The sequence below is a fragment of the Lygodium microphyllum genome, chromosome 11, assembly GCF_053477565.2.
Source record: "Lygodium microphyllum isolate KBCC chromosome 11, Lygodium_microphyllum_v1.1.10, whole genome shotgun sequence".
NCBI lineage: Eukaryota > Viridiplantae > Streptophyta > Polypodiopsida > Schizaeales > Lygodiaceae > Lygodium > Lygodium microphyllum.
Genome location: NC_141145.1, coordinates 95,680,290 through 95,701,470, shown reverse-complemented (window position 1 = coordinate 95,701,470; position 21,181 = coordinate 95,680,290). Strand labels below are relative to the sequence as shown.

Sequence of the window (21,181 nt, the reverse complement as noted above, 5' to 3'; positions counted from 1 at the left end):
TGATGCAAATGTATATATGATTAAGTGCTCAAACAATTGGAAAACAGCCTCATACATTGTGCAATTCCATTCTTTTCATGTTTCCATACACTAACACGTAATTGCTACGATGAGAGAAGACACTCGTGCTGTGCTTCCCTTTATTTAACTTAACGTCATCCTATATGAATAATGCAGCAAATACATCATATTTTATATTATATTTTAGCACTCAAACTTCCCTCCTCCCCTACCATTTAAGGTTTTGCCTCGTCGCATAGGTAAAGGGGTGATTTCATGTGTATTTTGCACGAAATAAGCAGTAAATACTCACAAAAACATATAAATGGGGATAACCTGAGGCAAAACCTCATGCTTTATCCTCATTATACACTCATAGACACATCTATAATTTTTATCATCCATTTTTTATTTTTTTCCATTTTAAAAAGTAAATTTCTCTATTTTTTCTTATTTTTTATCAATAAAAATGGGAAAAAATTAGCATTAATTTAGAGCTGTGGCTCTTGAGTCTTTAAACAGCAAACATGTAGATTTTATTGGTGTTTTGTTTCATGCTTTTTCCATTTTAAGCCCAAAAAATCCCATTTTTACTCTAAAAACCATGCTTTTCGGGTTTTTTCCATTTATTTTCCACACTTTAAGTGTATATTTTCTGATTTTTTTAATTATGAAAGACTAAAACCAGCAACAAAAAACATGTCCATCAATTTTGAGCCCATATGAACATTGCTAACCTCATCAAATGCGAAAAATGAGCCATTTTCTTTATAAAAATGTAATTACCTGGTATCTTTTATTATTTCGGGTTTTGAAACTTGTTGCAGGTCTGGAAAACTAGGCCCCATTTGATGCTTAGCTCGCCTTCACACTATCATCTTCAGCCCACTTTCGGTTTGGAAGCAATCCAGTACCGCGCCGCGGACGAGCATTCACCAACCGAGCTTCATTCTTCTTCACACGCAGGAACTGTCCCTTGCAGGAGAGAGAGGGAGGAGAGAGAAAGACTGAAATCTGATCTCCACAACTGGGCAGCCATTTGATGCGTGGTCTGGAGTGATGGGGAGTGAAGATCAAGTGCAGATCATGTATTCAGTCAGTTGGGGGGGGTTGCTTATAGCCCCCATAGCCCCCTCAATCATTGGCAAGATGGCGCCCTCTCCCTACACGTTGCGTGAAAATCAGCGCTCTCTCCCTGCATGTCGCATCCTTTAAGTTCATTTTCACTTAACATTTGGCCTTGGCCTCCCGAGCACTCTCTCTCCCGCATCCGGTACCCGAATTGCAGTCCAAAAAATCCTGAGCGTCCGTCTTGAAGTCCTCAATTGCTAAGCATCTCCCAGGGTCCTTTCTGATATGCCAAATAATTATGAAAATTCATCAATTGTTGTCAAGTGGGTCTTTTAAGAATTTTTCGAGTATCGCTGCTTAAAATCGTACTGATTGCCACCATCCCCTTCGACGAAGTCTATTTTTCCCCTGAAATTTGAAAATTTTGGCTATTTTTTTAGTACTTTTCGGCATAAAAAATCATATGTTACTTCTAACTCTGCGATTCTTGGTCAATGGCCTTGATTGGTTTGCTGGCCTATAGCATTTAGACTTTGTCGAAGCGGCACTTCTTGTGGTGTCGTTGCATCCCTCGATTTTGGTCGTAGGGGTGAGACTGGCATGCTTATGCTTGAGAGATCATCAATCTCCTCTTCTAGTATGGGCTTAGCATCTTTTAGGTGCTCTTGGACTTCCTTCACCTTCTCGATGGCTTCGAGCTCGAGATTTGGGTTAGGTACTCCCCAACCTTAGCACTTCCCTTTTTAGCCGCCTTTGGAGCCAAAATTTCTGCCTCTACATTAGTGACTTTCTTTCTAGCAGTAAGCATTGTTGTGGCACTTTTGGTTTTGAGCATGACCTTAGCATCTGGCCTTTTCTTTCTTGTCTCTGACTCTTCTTTCCGATTGAGGTTGCGTCGAGGTTGCTAGGCCCTAGCAATGATAAGCCGGCCTGCTTTGTTTGTGCACGGGTCATGACATACAATGGGACATGCATGGCCTCCCCATTGAGTGTTTGGACACCAAACAACCCCAATGGAATCGATGACTCATTTTCCGAACTAGAGGATGGCTTCCATCCAGGACAGTCGACAAAGAGATGGATGATTCCACACTCAACGCATCTTAAGTCAGTCTTGTCTCTCTTTACTTGCTCTCTCTCGAGACAGCATGAAGAAACGTGTCCTAGGTGACCGCAAGTCCAACACACAATATTGGCTCTTGCATTTGCCCTCCTAGGCCTCTGCCTCTTCCTTTGCCTAACGCCATCATAGGCATTGGTCGGTAGTCCATAAAGACTGCATTGCCTTCTTAGTCATACGATACGTAAGGGTGTACATAAGGCTCGTCACCATTCAGCTCCTCCACATAGTGGACTGAAGTGTCACTCGGTGGATGGGTTATGTAGGGTCCATGTGGTCTAGGGATACCCATAGGATTTATCTCCATCTTAGCAATGGTCAACTTAGCATCATTAGGTGCTGCGAGGGCCAATGCGTCTCCCCTTCCAAAGAAACTCGGTGGTCTATTCGCAAGGTAGGGTTGACCGTAAGTCTGTGAGTATGGGAGTCTTTGAGGTAATCGACAATGCATGGTGTCATGGCCAAACCTATCGCAGTTAGTGCAAGGTCAGGACCTAAGGTCCTGACACTTGGCTGACAAGTGGTTTCCGCCACAATACACACATTGGACGTGTGGTTGCACTGGTCATCTCATCATCTCCTACAATTTGGCTATGTCCATCTTCATCTCTGCTAGATCTTGCCCTGAATCAGTGCCCTTCTCTTTATCCTGAGCACTCGAGCTTAATCTCTCGATTAGTGTTGAAGCTCTCTCGGAACTGCTAGCACTGGAATCTTCTAGATAAGAGCTCCTGGAGCTTCTCTCCTTGAGCTGGTCGTCCACTCTCATAGCTTCGTCAAAGACTCTTGCCAGTGTGTCTCACTACAAGCTTGAGTTGCTTACCAAGGCTTTGTAGAGCTCTTCACTTCATATTCCATTAATGAATACTTTGGATGCCACTCTTTTGATTGGTCTCTCGCCCATAGGAATTCTCTTGAAGAGGCTCTTCACATGGGTCATGCAATCTTGAATGTCCTCTTTCTCTCTCTGCTTGACATTCATAAGTCGCACTAGCAGATTATTGGAGTATCCAAGTTCAGAAAATCTCTTAATGAAGAGATTTTTCAAGCCATTGAAATTGGCTCGCTCCGTAGTATCCAGACTTGTATACCGGACCATTGTCACCTAAACATAGATTGAAAGCTTGTAAGCATTTAGTGGGATCAGTGAGGCCGTTGGCCTCGTAGACCTCCTCGAACTGCTCCACAAAGTTGTATGGGTCGTCATTTGCTTGGTATTTGTCCACCAGCTGCTTTGCTACCATGGAAAATTTCGATTTGGCTCTTAGAGCCTTGGCTAACTCCTAACCCTGCTAGCAGTGATGTTGCTAATGTTGCAGCACTTTGCTTCGCCTGCTGTGTTATCTAACAATCGCTTCATCAAAAGCTTGCTTAGTGTGAGATCTCCTTCTAGCGCTCTCTTACTCTCCGTCTAATTTCTGCCTGCTAGGGCTAGCACTCTCTGGATCTCTCTCATTTTTATGCTCTGGCATAAGCTCCTAGTTTGTTGATCCTAGTTATATGCGACTATGCCTTGTAGAGCCTTGCGTGCCAGCTTCCTCTCTTCCTCAAGATCTGCTATGATGTTCTCCACAGGTCTGCCATGTTGTTCCAACTGAGTTTGAGCATCACGTTTGCTTAATAATTACTAGATACCTCAGAAAGTCTCCCAGGTCAAGTTCTTCGTTGCTTCTATGACCTGAGATGCCCTCTTCCATGTCTAAGATTTCCTATTCTGCCAAGTTGTCAATCACGTTGATGAGGTCGGGGAGATCCACTTTCCTACTTTTTGGGGATTTGATCACCCATAGTCTAAGTCTTGGGATCTTCTCTTAATGGTTGGTTCCTTCAAATTTTTATGTCTGAGTGAGTTCCTTATTAGTTACAAACAATCCTCAACGTACCCTCACTCTGTGTGTGTGTGTGTGTGTGTGTGTGTGTGTGTGCACCTTCTTTTCTATGCACTATGCGCAATCATGCTTTTAGCTCTTCTTAAGTGCATTTCGAGTGGAAATCAGAGCGAGTGAGAAAACAAAGTGTTTAAGCAGCTCTTGCACTCTCGTTTATGGGTTTGTCTTGATAGGCTTGTATGTTCAGTTTCTGGCCATCCTCGTCGGTTTATAGGGTTTTCATTGTGCCTCCCGCTTCGTGTTCACATATGCATCTCGTTGATTCTTCTATTTCTTGCACCAGGAAGGTGTTTCAAGTGTCTGTAAGACCTTTAGAGGTTCATACGGTTGGTGTCTAGGTGGGTTTGGTCCAATATTTAAAAATTTTGGAAAATTTTAAATGGGCCCTCTAAATGCAACCTAGAAATCCTAACCTACTCTAAATGCAACAAGAATTGAAAGCAAAGCACTTAACTGATTTCTCCTACTCTCCTAATCATCAAACCATCAAAATAAAAAAAAAACTTACTTTTTGTGAAGATTATAAAACACAAAACTTCCTACCTATCTCAAGCTTCGGTTTGGGGATGAAACCCTTACTTTGTTGCTCGATTTGAAGCACGCAAGCACTCAAGCTTGAATCTGTTGGTCCTGGCAACGGAACCAAAATGTAGGGATGCACGCTCAACCTCCAAGACCCATGGACTAATTATTTTTCAATCATTTCAAGTGAGCACTAATGGCTATCTCTCACATAGCCAATGCACTATCTCTCTCTACGAGTGTAGTGAGCTTACCTCGATGTCTGAGTGAGTTGCCTCCTCCCTCAAGCATACCGAAAGCTCCGTGATTCTTGATGCCAGCTCAAGCATCCTCAAGCCTCCACCTCCTAGCTCTATCCTCCATAGCCGCACGCAAGAGAAGAGAAGAGAAGAGAAGAGAAGAGAAGAGAAGAAGAAGAAGAAGAAGAGAGGAGATGGTGGAGAGCTTCACCTCCTTGATCCCTCATCCTCACACATACAGTCCCTCATGCTCACACTCCCTCTCTCAAGCATACACAAGCAAGCAAGAGGAGAGAATAAGAGAAGAAGAAGAGTCTCGTATTGCCACACATCAAAGAATGAGCTCTCATTCACTTTTTGAACTTTATATACATGCCCTAAAATCCCATGGACACTCATCCCCTTTTTTACATGATCGGCCGTTGTGGCAAGGTCTTTTTTCCCATTCCCTTCTACTTGGCCTATTTCTTTAGTTTATGCTCGTCTACCCTTTTATAATTTGCAGAAGAGAGAGCGTGGTGCTCTTTTAAAAAATTTGATGCACTTTTCACTTAAAAATGTGATTTTTCCTTTAGCTTCATTTTAGAGGCCGTCCTTGCACCTTTGCTTGTTCTTTGACTTGCTTCTTCTTTCTCGAGCTGGGGTTAACACATTGCTTATGAAAATTAGCGATGTTGTTATTTTGAGTTGCAAGTGGCTGTCACTATCGTCCCATTCCCTTGTAGTGTTGGGTGCCATCTTGAATCTCCAAACTCCTTCTTTGATTCATTTTTTTCTCTTCTCTTGTCCCAACTGCTCTTTCTCTTTTTCCTCCTCTCTCCACTATCTTCTCCTCCTTCTATTACTCTCTCTTTCTTTGTATGTGTGTATGTGTATTGCAAATGATACACTGAAAAAGAATGAGCTTTCTAAGCCTTAGCTTAAAGGCTCATATCCAATCAACCAAGCAATGTATCATGGCAACTTGATACTATTGTTGAATGAGTAGTGATACTCCCAAGGAGGGATTGGCTACGATCACACATTGGGTGTATATCATAGGATCAAGGTAGCATGGCAGTGCCTCAAGCTTGACGAGGATGATGTGTATGGTGGAGAGAGGAGATTAATATGATGTAGCCATTGGTGAGTGTCCATGGGATTGATGGTGGCTTCGAGAGATGGCAATGCATGTCAACTACAACGGCAACCATGAGACACGGTTGATCATCCTTTTTCTTCTCTTTAACTTTTTTTTCTGAAGTTAAAGGTCTTATCCATTTAGTATTTTCCTCCTCCTAAGTCCCAAATCACATGGGTTGGGAGGAGTATTATATGCTCTTTCCCTTACACGGATAAAGATATCCGCATCTCAAGATACCTAGGGGATATTGTTTTGATGGACAAGTTCTTAGCATATCAAGGACTTAGAGATTAGGACTTAGCATGTTTTTGCTACACCACTCTGATTATACATAAGCATTCAACTTTAAAATAACTCAATGAAATGAGTGATAATCTTATTGCAATATATTATAATTCAACTTGCATCACTTACAATAGTAGGGAATCATATAAGACTTATTACATCACATAAAGATCTTTTTAGGACTCCTAAGATCCTTACATATTTTTGTGGGCTCTAAATCTTCATCACTATCCAATCCTTGAGGGAACCCGAATGTAGAACTTGTGCAGCTTTGCTTTGTGTCTAGTTTCGCTACTTCTTAATCCAATTCAGGGCAATTGACTTGGATATGACCTAGTCATGTCCTAGCTCATTACAAAGGAAGCATCAATGATTGGGGCATCTCTTTCGAATGCATCCTGTCTCACCATACTCATGACGCTTTTTTCCCTTAGTCCTTTGATTTTTCATAGTCATCTTCAGTGTCTTATAAAAGCAGTCATCTTCATAGTCATCTTCAGTGTCTTCTAAAAGTAGTTATCTTCAAGAAGTTGATCTTCATTAGGTCCAATCAAAGCTTTGACTTGTATAAGAGTGTATTGCAAGTCATTGGACCTTAGGCATTCTAGACAAGCGTTAAGCTATTGATTCAATCCATGACAAAATTTTGCAACCTATTAGATAATGCACAGGTAGTGCATATTTTTGAAGTGTTACAAACTTGAAATAATAAGCCTCCAAGCTTAGTCCTAGTAGCTGGAGTAAGGAAAGGAACTCGTTTATATTGATGGTGCAACATGAAGGCAACAACTGTCTCTATCTCATGGCCTTCTTGATATCTTTCCAACTTACAAAGGTTTTGGTGGTAGCATTGTCGCAACACCACTACTTCCACCATAGATGTACTTCACCTACCAACTTCAACTTGGCAATCATAGCCTTATTAGCTGAACCTATTCCACCAAAATAATCTTTAGGGGTTTCAATCTAGAATTCAACATCCATCTCAACATTCTCGTGAACTCATGTAGTTTGACTTATTTCAAGAGCAACTTCTTTTCTTGAAACTTAGCATCCATATTTACTAAAGGTGAATAGCAATCAAGATCATATCATTTAGGGTATTCTTTTATGATAGCTTCAACTCTTTCTCTCTTGAACTTACAAGCCAAAATATTAAGACAACACATGCATAGCTTATTGATAACTTATTCATTTTTATTTAGTACCATATGTGACGTGCCCGCCGATTGAGGAGGCTTGAGTGGCACAATTTAGTGGTCTATTGAGAAACTTTTCTTAAGCCACACTACTACTCCTTAAAATAACACAAAATTTTATACTTAGGCTCTTTCTACTCCACTTTGCAACAATGAAAGGTTCTAGCCGTAACCCCTAAGGATTGACCTCAATTTGGGTTCCTAATTCGATGCTAAGGTCACATATTAGCTAAACTAGCATTGGCTCTCAAGCCACTATATTCACAAGTCAACTTAAATTAAAGTAGATCGATACCACACTTAGTTTATAGTGAGTAAGAAACAAGGGGGAGCGATACACGTCAACCTCTCTACTCATCGGATATAGTCTTGACTTTGTTTTCCCTAAAATGGTATTGAACGAGGTCTAACACAACACACTAGGAAATCACATATTCAGCCACTTCCTAAATCCAACACATTGAAGGAAGACTCTCAGCTGACCGAGACTATCCATCTATAGGATGATGGACCCATAGGGTTCTATTATCTTGCTTTTCTTGGGGGTTTGTTTTAGTTATTTAGTTATCCTAACATATTTATGTTTGGCATGCAAAGACAAATTTTCTAATTGTCCTTTAAACATTGAATCCTTTAGGCAGTTTATAGTCACAAATACAAAGATAATGTCAAACTATCCTTTGAAAGTAGTTACAAAATAATGTAGTTATCTTGCACCTTGTCCAAATGAACAATTCCAATGCAGCATTCCATCCCTTAACCCGAGACTAGTATCCAATCTCAGGCACACAATCCACCCTCGTCTAGCATTAAGACCTTTTAAAAAGTCTATCTTAGACTCATAGGGTTTAGGCTAGTCTTGGACAAACCCAAGGGATTTATGATGAGAGCCCCCCTAGCACCCTTGTTGCCTCCTCTTAGCCTAGTATACTGCCTACAAAGAGACCTCTCACATCTGGGGTCAGTTCTAACCTCTAACATAGTTAAATAACCCCTTGGTGAGCGATTCCACCACTAACCCTAGGGGAGGTTTAGCATGTAACTATAAATCTTCCCACGAGGGCACAAGGGCTTTTGTGCAAACACACAATCAAGCAATCATCCTATCATCATTAGCTACAAAAACAATCATTTCCATGACATCAATCCAAACAATCCCTTTGAATACTCTATAAAAATTAGCCAACTTATCTTGCTTAGGAAGACTATCCCTTTTTCAAACAACAAAGTGATTCTTAACGAAAAATTCAACAATAAAATACACAATGGCCTTTAGACACTTTGCAAAAGAAAATAAATCCCAATTATCTCTACTATATATTAAGGAGGGGTCGGGGGCTGCCACGTGGGGTCGGGGCTTGCTGCCACGTGGCAGCCCCCGACCCCCCCGTTTGCAGAGACGCGGGGGTGCCACGCGTCGGGCACCCCTCGCTCGCCCGAATCGCGGGCGTCGGTCGGACCGGCGTCGGCCCTCGCGCGAATCGCGGGGGTCTCCCCCTCGGGCCGCGTAGGCTCCTCGATTCCTCGACAGCTCCTCGACGTCCTCGGCCTGCGTGGCGTCGTCGCCCCCTCCTGTGCCTCCTCGACCTGCGTTTGCTCGAGCTGCGTGCAGCGTGGCAGTACTGGCAGCAGCGGCCAGCCAGCTCTATATAAAGAGCTGCTGCTTCTGGGAGTGACAGTTGTGTAGAAGAGCTGCTGCTTCCGGGAGTGACAGTTGTGTAGAAGAGCTGGGAGCGACTGTTGCGACTGCTGGGAGCCTGCTGCAGGTATCCCATTTTACTCTGCCATGTGCACTTAAATATTATTGAGGGGGAATAAGTCAAGTTATGATTATCTATAGGTCAACTGCTGGGAACGACTGTTGCAACTGCTGGGAGCGACTTCAGTGAGCAACTGCTGCAGGTATCCCATTATTCCAAATATGTCATTTTCTCCCAATTTTGTAGTTAGATAGGTTAATCACTTGACATCAGTAGCAAGTCTCATGGGGTGTTATCCGCCCGTCTATCTCATTAAAGCAAGCGTAGGCCTAACTAATTGTTTTTCTTTGCATCAGTTGGCAAGTTAGTTCCTTGGTTTAAAGATTCATCTCTTCACTTCAAAGAAAAATCAGATCAAAACGTATCAATGCTAACGTCTGGATCCTTTAGAAACTCATTTGTTTCAAATAAACCACTTTCTCTTAAGAAAACCATAGCACTATTTCTTGAATGTTTTGCCTCACGTAAGAATCAAGGCTTTGGATAGCCTTATGATAATAGTAAATCTCATATACGCCTCTACTTAAATTAGCTTCTATGCAATCACTATCTTCCTATTGGACTGTTTGAGTGCCGCATAAGATAGGAGTTAGTTAGGTAGATTCGTACATTATAATGTACGAATCGTCATTGTTTGAGTGCCACATAGGATAGGGGTTAGGTTAGGTAGAGAAGACCTAGATTGTAATAGAGGTATGGAGTCATCATTTGAGTGCCATATAAGATAGGAGTTAGGTTAGTTACATGTGCCACATAGGGTAGGAGTTAGGTTAGTTACATCCATACATTATAATGTAATAGAGGTATGGAGTCATCATGTTAGGTAGATCCAAACATTATAATTTAAGGAAGATTTGGAGTTCTTTGCCAATCAAAGAGCGATATACCCCTTTGAGTCACCATCGATAGTTCTTTAGCGTTGCTTGGTATGATGGACAAATTTTGAATTAAAAGTGGTGGTTAGAATGATTGAACAGGGGCAAGATAGTGATCCGCAATATGGGTACTATTGGATTAATGTTGTAACAAAGATAAAATTTGGAGATGAAAAATAAGGATTTGTAGTGTATAGGATTATGATAAGATGCTAAAAAGATCGTGATTAAATCTCCAGGGAGATGATGATGATAATACGGATACTTAATATGTTATATGCAAGTTATGGGATGTGTTATTTAGAAACTATCGAGATTGTGAGAAATAGAGAAGACCTAGATTAAGAAAGTGAAATGTTGCACGAAATGAAAGCTGAGATTTCTATGGATGAGGGGACTAATAGACTCGGTTATAATGACACATGAACAATGTTTAAGCTCCATATAATCCCTGCATATAATTCATTCAGTAACAATAGGGTTGATTGCTATGATCATGACGATAATGGAGAGGATAAAGTTAAGCTCTGTGTGTGTGTGTGGTTAGGTAGATCCAAACATTATAATTTAAGAAAGATTTGGAGTTGTTGCCATTTGGAGTGCCACATAGATTGCTATTCAAGGGTCTATAATAATGTTTTAAAACAAGTTATTTATGCTTCATATTCTCCAAGAATAGGGTATGCTTTTCACAAAAAAAACACTATCTTGCAGCAAAGGGATAGTTCATAGTTAGATGCTGCACATTAGAGCCACTACCACAATCTGGGAGAGGAAAAGTTTTTATGTGTAGAGGCATTGTTCGAGTGCCGCATAAGATGGGAGTTAGGTTAGCTACATCATACATTAAAAAAATATTCTAGGTTTGGAGTCATTGTTTGAGTGCCACATAGGGTAGGGGTTAGGTTAGGTAGATCCGTACATTATAATGTAATAGAAGTATGGAGTCATCATTTGAGTGCCATATAAGATAGGAGTTAGGTTAGTTACATCCATACTCAGCTCAACCTCCATAGAGCGCGCGCGCGCACACACACACACACACACACACACGCCTCTACTTAAATTAGCTTCTATGCAATCACTATCTTCCTATTGGACTGTTTGAGTGCCGCATAAGATAGGAGTTAGTTAGGTAGATTCGTACATTATAATGTACGAATCGTCATTGTTTGAGTGCCACATAGGGTAGGGGTTAGGTTAGGTAGAGAAGACCTAGATTGTAATAGAGGTATGGAGTCATCATTTGAGTGCCATATAAGATAGGAGTTAGGTTAGTTACATGTGCCACATAGGGTAGGAGTTAGGTTAGTTACATCCATACATTATAATGTAATAGAGGTATGGAGTCATCATGTTAGGTAGATCCAAACATTATAATTTAAGGAAGATTTGGAGTCACCATCGATAGTTCTTTAGCGTTGCTTGGTATGATGGACAAATTTTGAATTAAAAGTGGTGGTTAGAATGATTGAACAGGGGCAAGATAGTGATACGCAATATGGGTACTATTGGATTAATGTTGTAACAAAGATAAAATTTGGAGATGAAAAATAAGGATTTGTAGTGTATAGGATTATGATAAGATGCTAAAAAGATCGTGATTAAATCTCCAGGGAGATGATGATGATAATACGGATACTTAATATGTTATATGCAAGTTATGCAAGTTATGGGATGTGTTATTTAGAAACTATCGAGATTGTGAGAAATAGGGAAGACCTAGATTAAGAAAGTGAAATGTTGCACGAAATGAAAGCTGAGATTTCTATGGATGAGGGGACTAATAGACTCGGTTATAATGACACATGAACAATGTTTAAGCTCCATATAATCCCTGCATATAATTCATTCAGTAACAATAGGGTTGATTGCTATGATCATGACGATAATGGAGAGGATAAAGTTAAGCTCTGTGTGTGTGTGTGGTTAGGTAGATCCAAACATTATAATTTAAGAAAGATTTGGAGTTGTTGCCATTTGGAGTGCCACATAGATTGCTATTCAAGGGTCTATAATAATGTTTTAAAACAAGTTAAATGCTACACACACACACACACACACACACACACACACACACACACACACACACACACACACACACACACACACACACACACACACACACACACACACACACACACACACACACACACACACACACACACACAGGTGTACATACTCACCTTCCCTTTCAATGCATGTTGTCATGAGATACTAAGATAGATTGATAAATTTAAGTTCACAATGCATGCTCCTAAAAAAGAAATAGAGCCAAACTTTACTTTGGGTAAATATATTATTTATGCTTCATATTCTCCAAGAATAGGGTATGCTTTTCACAAAAAAAGCACTATCTTGCAGCAAAGGGACAGTTCATAGTTAGATTCTGCACATTAGAGCCACTACCACAATCTGGGAGAGGAAAAGTTTTTATGTGTAGAGGCATTGTTCGAGTGCCGCATAAGATTGGAGTTAGGTTAGCTACATCATACATTAAAAAAATATTCTAGGTTTGGAGTCATTGTTTGAGTGCCACATAGGGTAGGGGTTAGGTTAGGTAGATCCGTACATTATAATGTAATAGAAGTATGGAGTCATCATTTGAGTGCCATATAAGATAGGAGTTAGGTTAGTTACATCCATACTCAGCTCAACCTCCATAGCGCGCGCGCGCGCGCACACACACACACACACACACACACACACACACACACACACACACACACACACACACACACACACACACACACACACACACACACACACACACACACGTAGGTGTACATACTCACCTTCCCTTTCAATGCATGTTGTCATGAGATACTAAGATAGATTGGATAAATTTAAGTTCACAATGCATGCTCCTAAAAAAGAAATAGAGCCAAACTTTTTACTTTGGGTAAAGGCTTGCGTGGTTTCAAATTCTCTATAAAGGCTTGCGTGGTTTCAAATTCTCTATCTTATCTTTACATCATAAGGATGATTTTAGTGGTTAATATTGATCAAGTGCTATGACTTTTTTTTTCCAAATTGAACTTAGGAATCCAAAGTTTAGTAGGCTCAATAGTGTGTATGTGTTTGATTAATTAATGTGTGTATGTGTTTTAGTATTAAAAATGTGTGATAACATTGTTATGTTTGTGTTAATAGTATGTATTCATATGTATATATGTGCTAATAATATTTTAATTAATATTTTCTTCATTTAAGTTGTAATCAATGCTTTAATACTTTAATCAATCTCCTTGATGAGTCCTTTTGTGTAATGGTAGCAAATGCATCTTTCATAACTAAAGATTTGTGCTACATTAAAGTTGAATGGAATGTATAATAGGCCTTTTAGCCCATGTGCAAGACCCAAACCCCCATGTGAAAAATGCTTGCGTGGTTAATATTGATCAAGTGCTATGACTTTTTTTTTCCAAATAATAGGCATTTTAGCCCGTGTGCAAGACCCAAACTTTACTTTGGGTAAAGGCTTGCGTGGTTTCAAATTCTCTATCTTATCTTTACATCGTAAGGATGATTTTAGTGGTTAATATTGATCAAGTGCTATGACTTTTTCTTTCCAAATTGAACTTAGGAATCCAAAGTTTAGTAGGCTCAATACAATATTTTTGGAAAGAAGAGTCCCACAATTTGAAGCTATTCTATAAAGTCCACATATGATTTCTCACATATTCAATGCATGGCTCTAGGTCACATTCTTTAGGTTCCTTCTAAAAGCTATTTTTGATAGCTTACAAACAATAAAGTATAGCTCTAAGTCTCATTTTCTAGGTGAGTCGTTTTGTGTAATGGTAGCCATTTCTATAACTTTCTTAAATAGGTCAAATTTAAAATAGCAAATGCATCATTCATAACTAAAGATTTGTGCTAATAATATTTTAATTAATATTTTGTTCATTTAAGTTATAATCAATGCTTGAATACTTTAATAGTTTAATGATTTTATGATGTCCCTCATGTGTGTATGGATATTTATGCTTTGATGTGGAGAAAAAGATGTGTTAGATATTTTCTCGACATAGTCTCATTGTGTCTCTCTCATTTATGCATAAATATTGTAATACTTTGGTGCGCCTACGTCATGAAAGTATTCAATTACTTTTTAAATATATTCTCCGTGTGCGTGTGTGTGTATGTGTGTGTGTGTGTGATCTCTTAATACTTTGTGTAACCATGGCAGTATGGAGCATGCTGAAACATCTGATGCAAGAAACAATGTCCATGTACCAGACATTGTTTTGTGTACTCCCAATGCACGAATGAATGTGCGTAAAGCCAAAGACATGGCTAGGAGGAAGTCAGTACGGCGTGCCCTCAAACGTGTCAAAGGACACAACACTTCCGTTGTATCCCTAAAGATCCTGCATCGGTTAGATGCAATTGAGAAGCAAATCAAGAGTTTAAACAAACGTCAAAGAGCTTCAAACTCCTTCTGTCAAAAGTTTGGTGATCGCCTTCAAAGAATCGAAAAAATCCTGGCAGAAAAATATGAAGGAGGCTTGGCTGATGGGATAATGTTGCAAGACGAGATAGATGAAATAAAGGGCTATATAGGAGAAATCTATGAGTTGGTTCGCAAGCACTGGCCAGGGTGTTCTTTGGAAGACCATGCAGAAAAGTTGCGAGACCTTGCTAAGAGCAATAATCGTATAGAGGATGGAGTGTGTGAATTACTGGCTCAAAGGAATGCAAGCGTGCTTGCACCTGAGAGCATTTGCCTCGATGTGCATGTCACATCTCTGAAAGTTTGCCTCAATAGGTTCTCTGCAATGTTGAACCTATTGAATCGTCGCATGAGTTCATCATCCAATGCATAGTGCTCTTAGCATATCAAGCGATTTCAATAACCTTTTGTCGGATCCTCCGATAGATATGTCATTCTATTGTTGGGTTTGAGAATTTTCATGTCATTTGGACTTTTGTATGCCCCAGGATAATGACATAATATGCTCTTTCAATTTATATTCTTGCACATGTAAGATTATATTGTTGCTTATGTAATGTTATAATCTTCAAATTTTATATTGAAATAGTGTTTACAACAAATTTATCTTGAAGGAAAATCTTTGCTAAAGTCTTCCCTAGGACATAAAATTTAGTACGCATAGGACATAAAAGTATGCGATTACTAATATCAAAGTACATTTTTCTTTTTATCTCAGGTTTTTCTCGACAATGGTACTTGCAACACGTTCTGTGCCTAGAGATCGTGTATTACGTGCACGTAGAGAAATGCTCAAAATTACTAGACATAAACGTAGGCACGTTGCAAGAGTTAGGACTGAATTACATGTTCGTGACCATGCAAGAGATATGTATGAACAACATCATGCAAATGGAAACTATATGGATGTCGGTATCCCAAATCAGCTATATCAAACGAATCAATTTCGCGCTGCATCTTGCTCTGTTGCTCATGATTTGGTATCCTTTGAGGTTCAGATGTCTACTGCAACTCGACAATACAATCCTAATGGTGGCTTGAGTGTGCGTAGGCAAATGCTTAATGTTACGAGAGCTGAACGTATGCACATGGCAATAGTTGGAACAGAATTGCAACAACTACATCATGCTACCATAGATAGAGATAGATACAATAGCATCCAAGCTACAAGTGACCAAATGCCAGTTGCACCATTATTGCCGTTGGATGTTCAACCACCTTCTATTCGTCAAGGAGACAATGCAACTATCCACAATATAGATGTTGAGATGTTGGATAACCATGAATTGCTACCCTTCGGAGTGGGGGTACGTAGCATAAGTCCACAAAGAAATGGAAACACAAATAATCCAAATGGTGGATTAAGAAATTGTAGGCAAATGCTTGATGCTACTAGAGCTGAACGTAGACACAGGGCAAGAGCAAGAACGCAATTACAACAATTGCATCGCATTACAACAAATAAAATTGATATAAGTGCTCAAATGCCTGGCGCACCATTACTGTCCTTAGATGTTCAATTGCCTCGCCTTATTCAAGAAGAGAATGAAGCTATCCATCATGCAGATGCAAGTACTGAGATGCTACATGACCAGTACAATATTCAAGCTCCTATATTTCTACCTCAAAATGGTGGTTTTTGTTCAATTCTCCATGACATGCCACCTAATTTGGATATTCATCCATCAGTAACAATTTTGCTCTTCCAAAAACCAAATTTGCATGCAATTGGTACCCTTTGCAAGGTTTGTCACCATTGCATGGCTAAGTTGTGGCATGATGAAACTAAAACAATGCATACAACTTCGATTGGAAAGCATTGCTGTAGAGAAGGAAAAGTAATTTTGCCACCTCTACAGCAACCACCACAACCTCTGTGTAATTTGCTTGATGGCACACATCCACAAAGCAGAGAGTTCAAAAAAAATATACGTGCTTATAATAGCGCATTGGCTTTTGTTTCAATGGGTGCAAAAATTGATGAGCTTTTGCCTCAAAATGGAAATGGTTATACTTTTCGAGTTCATGGATCAATATATCACCGGATGGGTTCCCTATTGCCAAGTGAGGATGTACAACAAATGCCAAAGTTTGCACAACTTTACATTTATGACACTGATCATGAGTTATTGAATCGCATGGGGGTTTTACCTGGGCTTTTGCCAAACTTACTACAAGAGCTTCAACAAATGATGCATGATCACAATGCGTACGCACAGGCCTTTATAGCAGTTGGTGCAAGCTTGCAACGCAATCCATCAGTAGAAATAAGAATGTCCATTTTTCAAAATCGATCCACGTCTAGACGATATTCAGTTCCCACTGCAAGTGAGGTTGCTGCGATCATGCCTGGACAAGGTGATGATGATACACTTGATCATCGTAGCATTCAAGTTCGCACACGACAAGGCCATTTGATTTATATTTCTAACTTGCACAAGGCATATATGCCACTGTTATATGTTCTTCTTTTTCCAAATGGAGAGGATGGATGGCATACTAAAGTTCCATATGCATTTATTGATGCTCATGTGCATGCCAATAATCTTGCAAATAAAGATTGTGTCACTCAAATGCAATATTATGCTTTTCGACTTCAGATTCGAGATGATACTAATGCATGTCTTTTAAGAGGTGGTCGCTTGCTACAACAATACATTGTCGATGCTTATTGTAGCATTGAGCAATGTAGATTGGCTTGGTGTCGTCATAATCAAGCAACATTGCGAGTTGAAATGTATAGGGGATTGGCTGATATGGTCAATGGTTCGGATGCAGTTGATGCTAATATCATTGGGATTGGTGTGGGCAGGAGAATAGTATTGCCATCTAGCTTTACAGGTGGACCAAGATTCATGTACCAATTGTATCAAGATGCTATGGCAATTGTACGTAGCAAAGGTAAACCTGATTTGTTTATCACCATGACATGCAATCCTAAGTGGTCTGAAATTACAGAAGCTTTGTTGCCTGGTCAAAGTGCACATGATCGACCTGATTTAACTGCTAGAGTTTTTCATTTGAAACATAAGGACATGATGCAGTCGATAGTGAAAAAGGAGTTGTTTGGTAAAGTTGCTGGATATGTGTCCGTCATAGAATTCCAAAAGAGAGGCTTGCCTCATTCACATACGCTCTTGATATTAGAACCACGCTTTAAGCCACTAGAAGCACGTCATTATGATAGACTGGTGTGCGCTGAGCTGCCTGATAAGGAAAGGTTTTCGGATTTGTATCGAATTATTACTAAATGTAACATACATGGTCCGTGTGGTGAGTTCAATCCAAGAAGTGCTTGCATGGTGGACGGAAAGTGTATAAAGGATTATCCAAAAAAGTTTATACATACAACTACAGTTGATAAATCTGGTTATCCTTTATACAGACGTCGAGAGGATGGAAAAACTCATAATGCTAATGGTAACCTCTTGGATAATCGATGGATAGTGCCTTACAATCCTTATTTGAGTTCCAAGTATAGTGCTCACATAAATGTTGAGGTTTGCTCGACAATTGCAGCTGTCAAATATTTGTATAAATATGTATATAAGGGCCATGATCGAGCAACCATTCGGTTTACAAGTACGCGTGGCTCCGGTTCCAATGATATTGTCGCAGAAAATATTGATGCACAAAATATTGATGAGATTGAGAGGTACTTAGATGCACGATATATTTCGGCTTCAGAAGCATGTTGGCGGATATTTGAATTCAAACTTCATGATGAGAAACCCGATATTCAACGATTGCAAATACATTTACCTGGAGAGAATACTGTTTCCTTTCGTGACTCTGATAACATACGTGATGTGGTGCAAAATGAAAATGCTCAAAAAACAACTCTCACAGAATGGTTTACATGCAATCGTTTGCACCCTGATGCTAACACAGTTCTCTATCAAGACTTTCCAATGTTTTGGGTTTGGAATGCACGCAAAAAAATGTGGACAAAGAGAAAGCAAGGAAACACATGTGGTCGAATATACTTTGTTTCACCTATGTGTGGAGAAAAATACTATTTGCGGCTACTACTCACTGTATGCAAGGGTTGCACATCGTTTGAGGCATTGCGTACGGTTGATAATGTGGTATATTCAACTTTTAAGGAGGCTTGCATTGCAAAAGGAATGTTGGAAACAGATGATGAATGGCAAATGTGTTTGCGTGAAGCTGCATTGATGCAAACCGGTGCTCAATTAAGAAATTTGTTTGCATCCATCTTGGTATTTTGTTCGCCTGCCCGACCTGGGGCTCTATGGGAAGAGTTCTTAGGTCCGTTGACAGAGGATATAAAACATCGACTATCCTTGCAAAATAGGCGAAATGTTGATATGCAAGATGAGGCCAATAATCATGCATTGATGCATATTCAAAAACTTTTAGATCAACATGGTCGCAATTTGGCAGAGTATCATGGATTGCCTGAGGTGACAATGCAAGAATATACAAATCCTTTGATCCTTGATGAACAACTATATGATAAAGTAGAACAAGAGAATACATTCTTAACAATGCAAGCTTTGTTGAATGATGGACAAAGAAATTGTTTTATGGCAATAATGAATGCCATTGATAGTGGTTTGGGTAAACCATTCTTCTTAGATGGCCCAGGCGGTTCTGGAAAAACATTCCTATACAAATGTTTGCTTGCAAAGCTTCGCAGTCAAGGTCGCATTGCAATAGCTACAGCATCCTCTGGTGTTGCTGCATTGCTTTTGCCACATGGTCGTACTGCCCATTCAAAGTTCAAAATTCCATTACAGGCAGATAATAATTCTACATGCAATATACCTGTTCAAAGTCATCTTGCAGCACTGTTAAAAGAGGCAAGTCTTATTTTGTGGGATGAAGCTCCTATGTTGCATCGTAATACCTTTGAGGCACTTGACAGAACTTTAAAGGATATAATGCAGTGTGATATGCTATTTGGTGGTAAAGTTATTCTACTAGGTGGAGATTTTAGGCAAATATTGCCTGTTGTACCAAAGGGTACCCGTGAGGATATTGTCGGTGCTGCTATATGTTGTTCCAATTTGTGGCAATATTTCAATGTTTTGAAACTTACACAGAATATGCGGGTCGCATCAGATGAGGGTCAGTTTGTTGCATGGTTGCAAGACATTGGAGATGGAAAAGATTTAACACATACTAATAATATATTGCAAATTCCACCTGCATTGTTGTTGAAGGGAGGATCTATGCAAGACTTGATCAATTTTGTCTATTGTGAAATGAATTGTGTAATTGATTACAAAACGTTCTTTAGTGGACGTGCCATTCTTGCACCTCGAAACAATGATGTGGAAATGATAAACAATCATGCATTGCAGCTGATGCCGGGAGAGGTTAAACAATACTACAGTGCTGATTCTGTGGATAGAACCGAGGAGAACTCATTCCTCTATTTTGTGGAATATCTAAATTCCCTTGACCTCGGTGGAGGTATTCCTCCTCATATCTTGCTGCTCAAAGTAAATGCTCCAATAATATTGCTCAGGAACTTGAATCCTTCTAAAGGTTTATGCAATGGTACTAGGCTGGTATGCAAGGCTTTCAATAACAAGGTCATTGATGCAGAGATAATTACGGGGACCAATATTGGTGACAGAGTTTTTATCCCGAGGATAACTTTCATCCCAACTACACTGGAACTTCCTTTCTCAATGAAATGCTTGCAATTCCCAGTCCGTTTGGCGTTTGCAATGACAATCAACAAATCTCAAGGCCAAACGTTATCATGTTTGGGAATATATCTAAAAACCCCAGTCTTTACTCATGGTCAACTCTATGTTGCTTTCTCCAGAGTAAAGTCTCCGGATAGATTGAAAGTCTTGATTGATGAGAAAGAGGACATGGTAAATGGTACAATCAATATTGTATATAATGAAGTTTTACAGAAAGTATTGTAACCTCTATTTTTTCAAAAGTGTAATGTTTGTTCTCTCATATTATATTTGCATAATGTTTTTGTTTTAATACAATCAACGCCTTTTTTTCTTCTTTGTTCACATATCTATAAAATGTAGTGTTGTGCTTTTTTATGTTCTTTTTCAGTAGTGCGTTCTTCGTCGATGAAAAGCAAGTTTGACTTATTTTCTATGATTTAATACTTTAATGTTTTAATCATATCTCTCATGTATGCATAGATATTCATGATTTTATGTGAAGTTGGACGTATGTTTGTTTTACTATATGAGAACATTGTGTTAAAATTATTTCTACCATAAAAGTTATTTCATCTTTCTATCATATTATATTTGCATTAAACTTTTTGTGCAATATCATCAAAGTGTATTTATTATTTTTAAATCATATATTTTTATGTTTTCTAATTTTTATTGATAGATGGCCCAAACAGTATTTGAATATTATCGCGCCTCTCCTTATCAAATGAGACTTCAAGAAGCATTGCGAACTATTGCTACGGATGCTATTATCCGGAGAACTTTGGCTAGGGTGATCGAAAGATTACCCAATGATGGATTTACTAATGGAAACACTCCTTTGTTTGTAGAAATTTTATATTTTGGATGGATCCAATGCTACTATGTTAGACAAACAGATGTTGAGTACTTCATATCTCGGTCCCATACTAGATACATACCGAATGATTGGAGTAAATGGGAGTTTAAAGATTTATCA

At 39.3% G+C, this 21,181-nt stretch overlaps 1 protein-coding gene across 1 annotated transcript; it reads left to right on the top strand.

The window, feature by feature from the left end:
- Positions 1–15,270: 15,270 nt before the first annotated feature.
- LOC148029114 (uncharacterized) lies at positions 15,271–20,448 on the top strand. The gene has a single exon (XM_087688532.1). It carries the CDS (start codon positions 15,271–15,273, stop codon positions 20,446–20,448), a length of 5,178 nt encoding a protein of 1,725 aa, XP_087544658.1.
- The last annotated feature ends 733 nt before the right edge of the window (positions 20,449–21,181 follow it).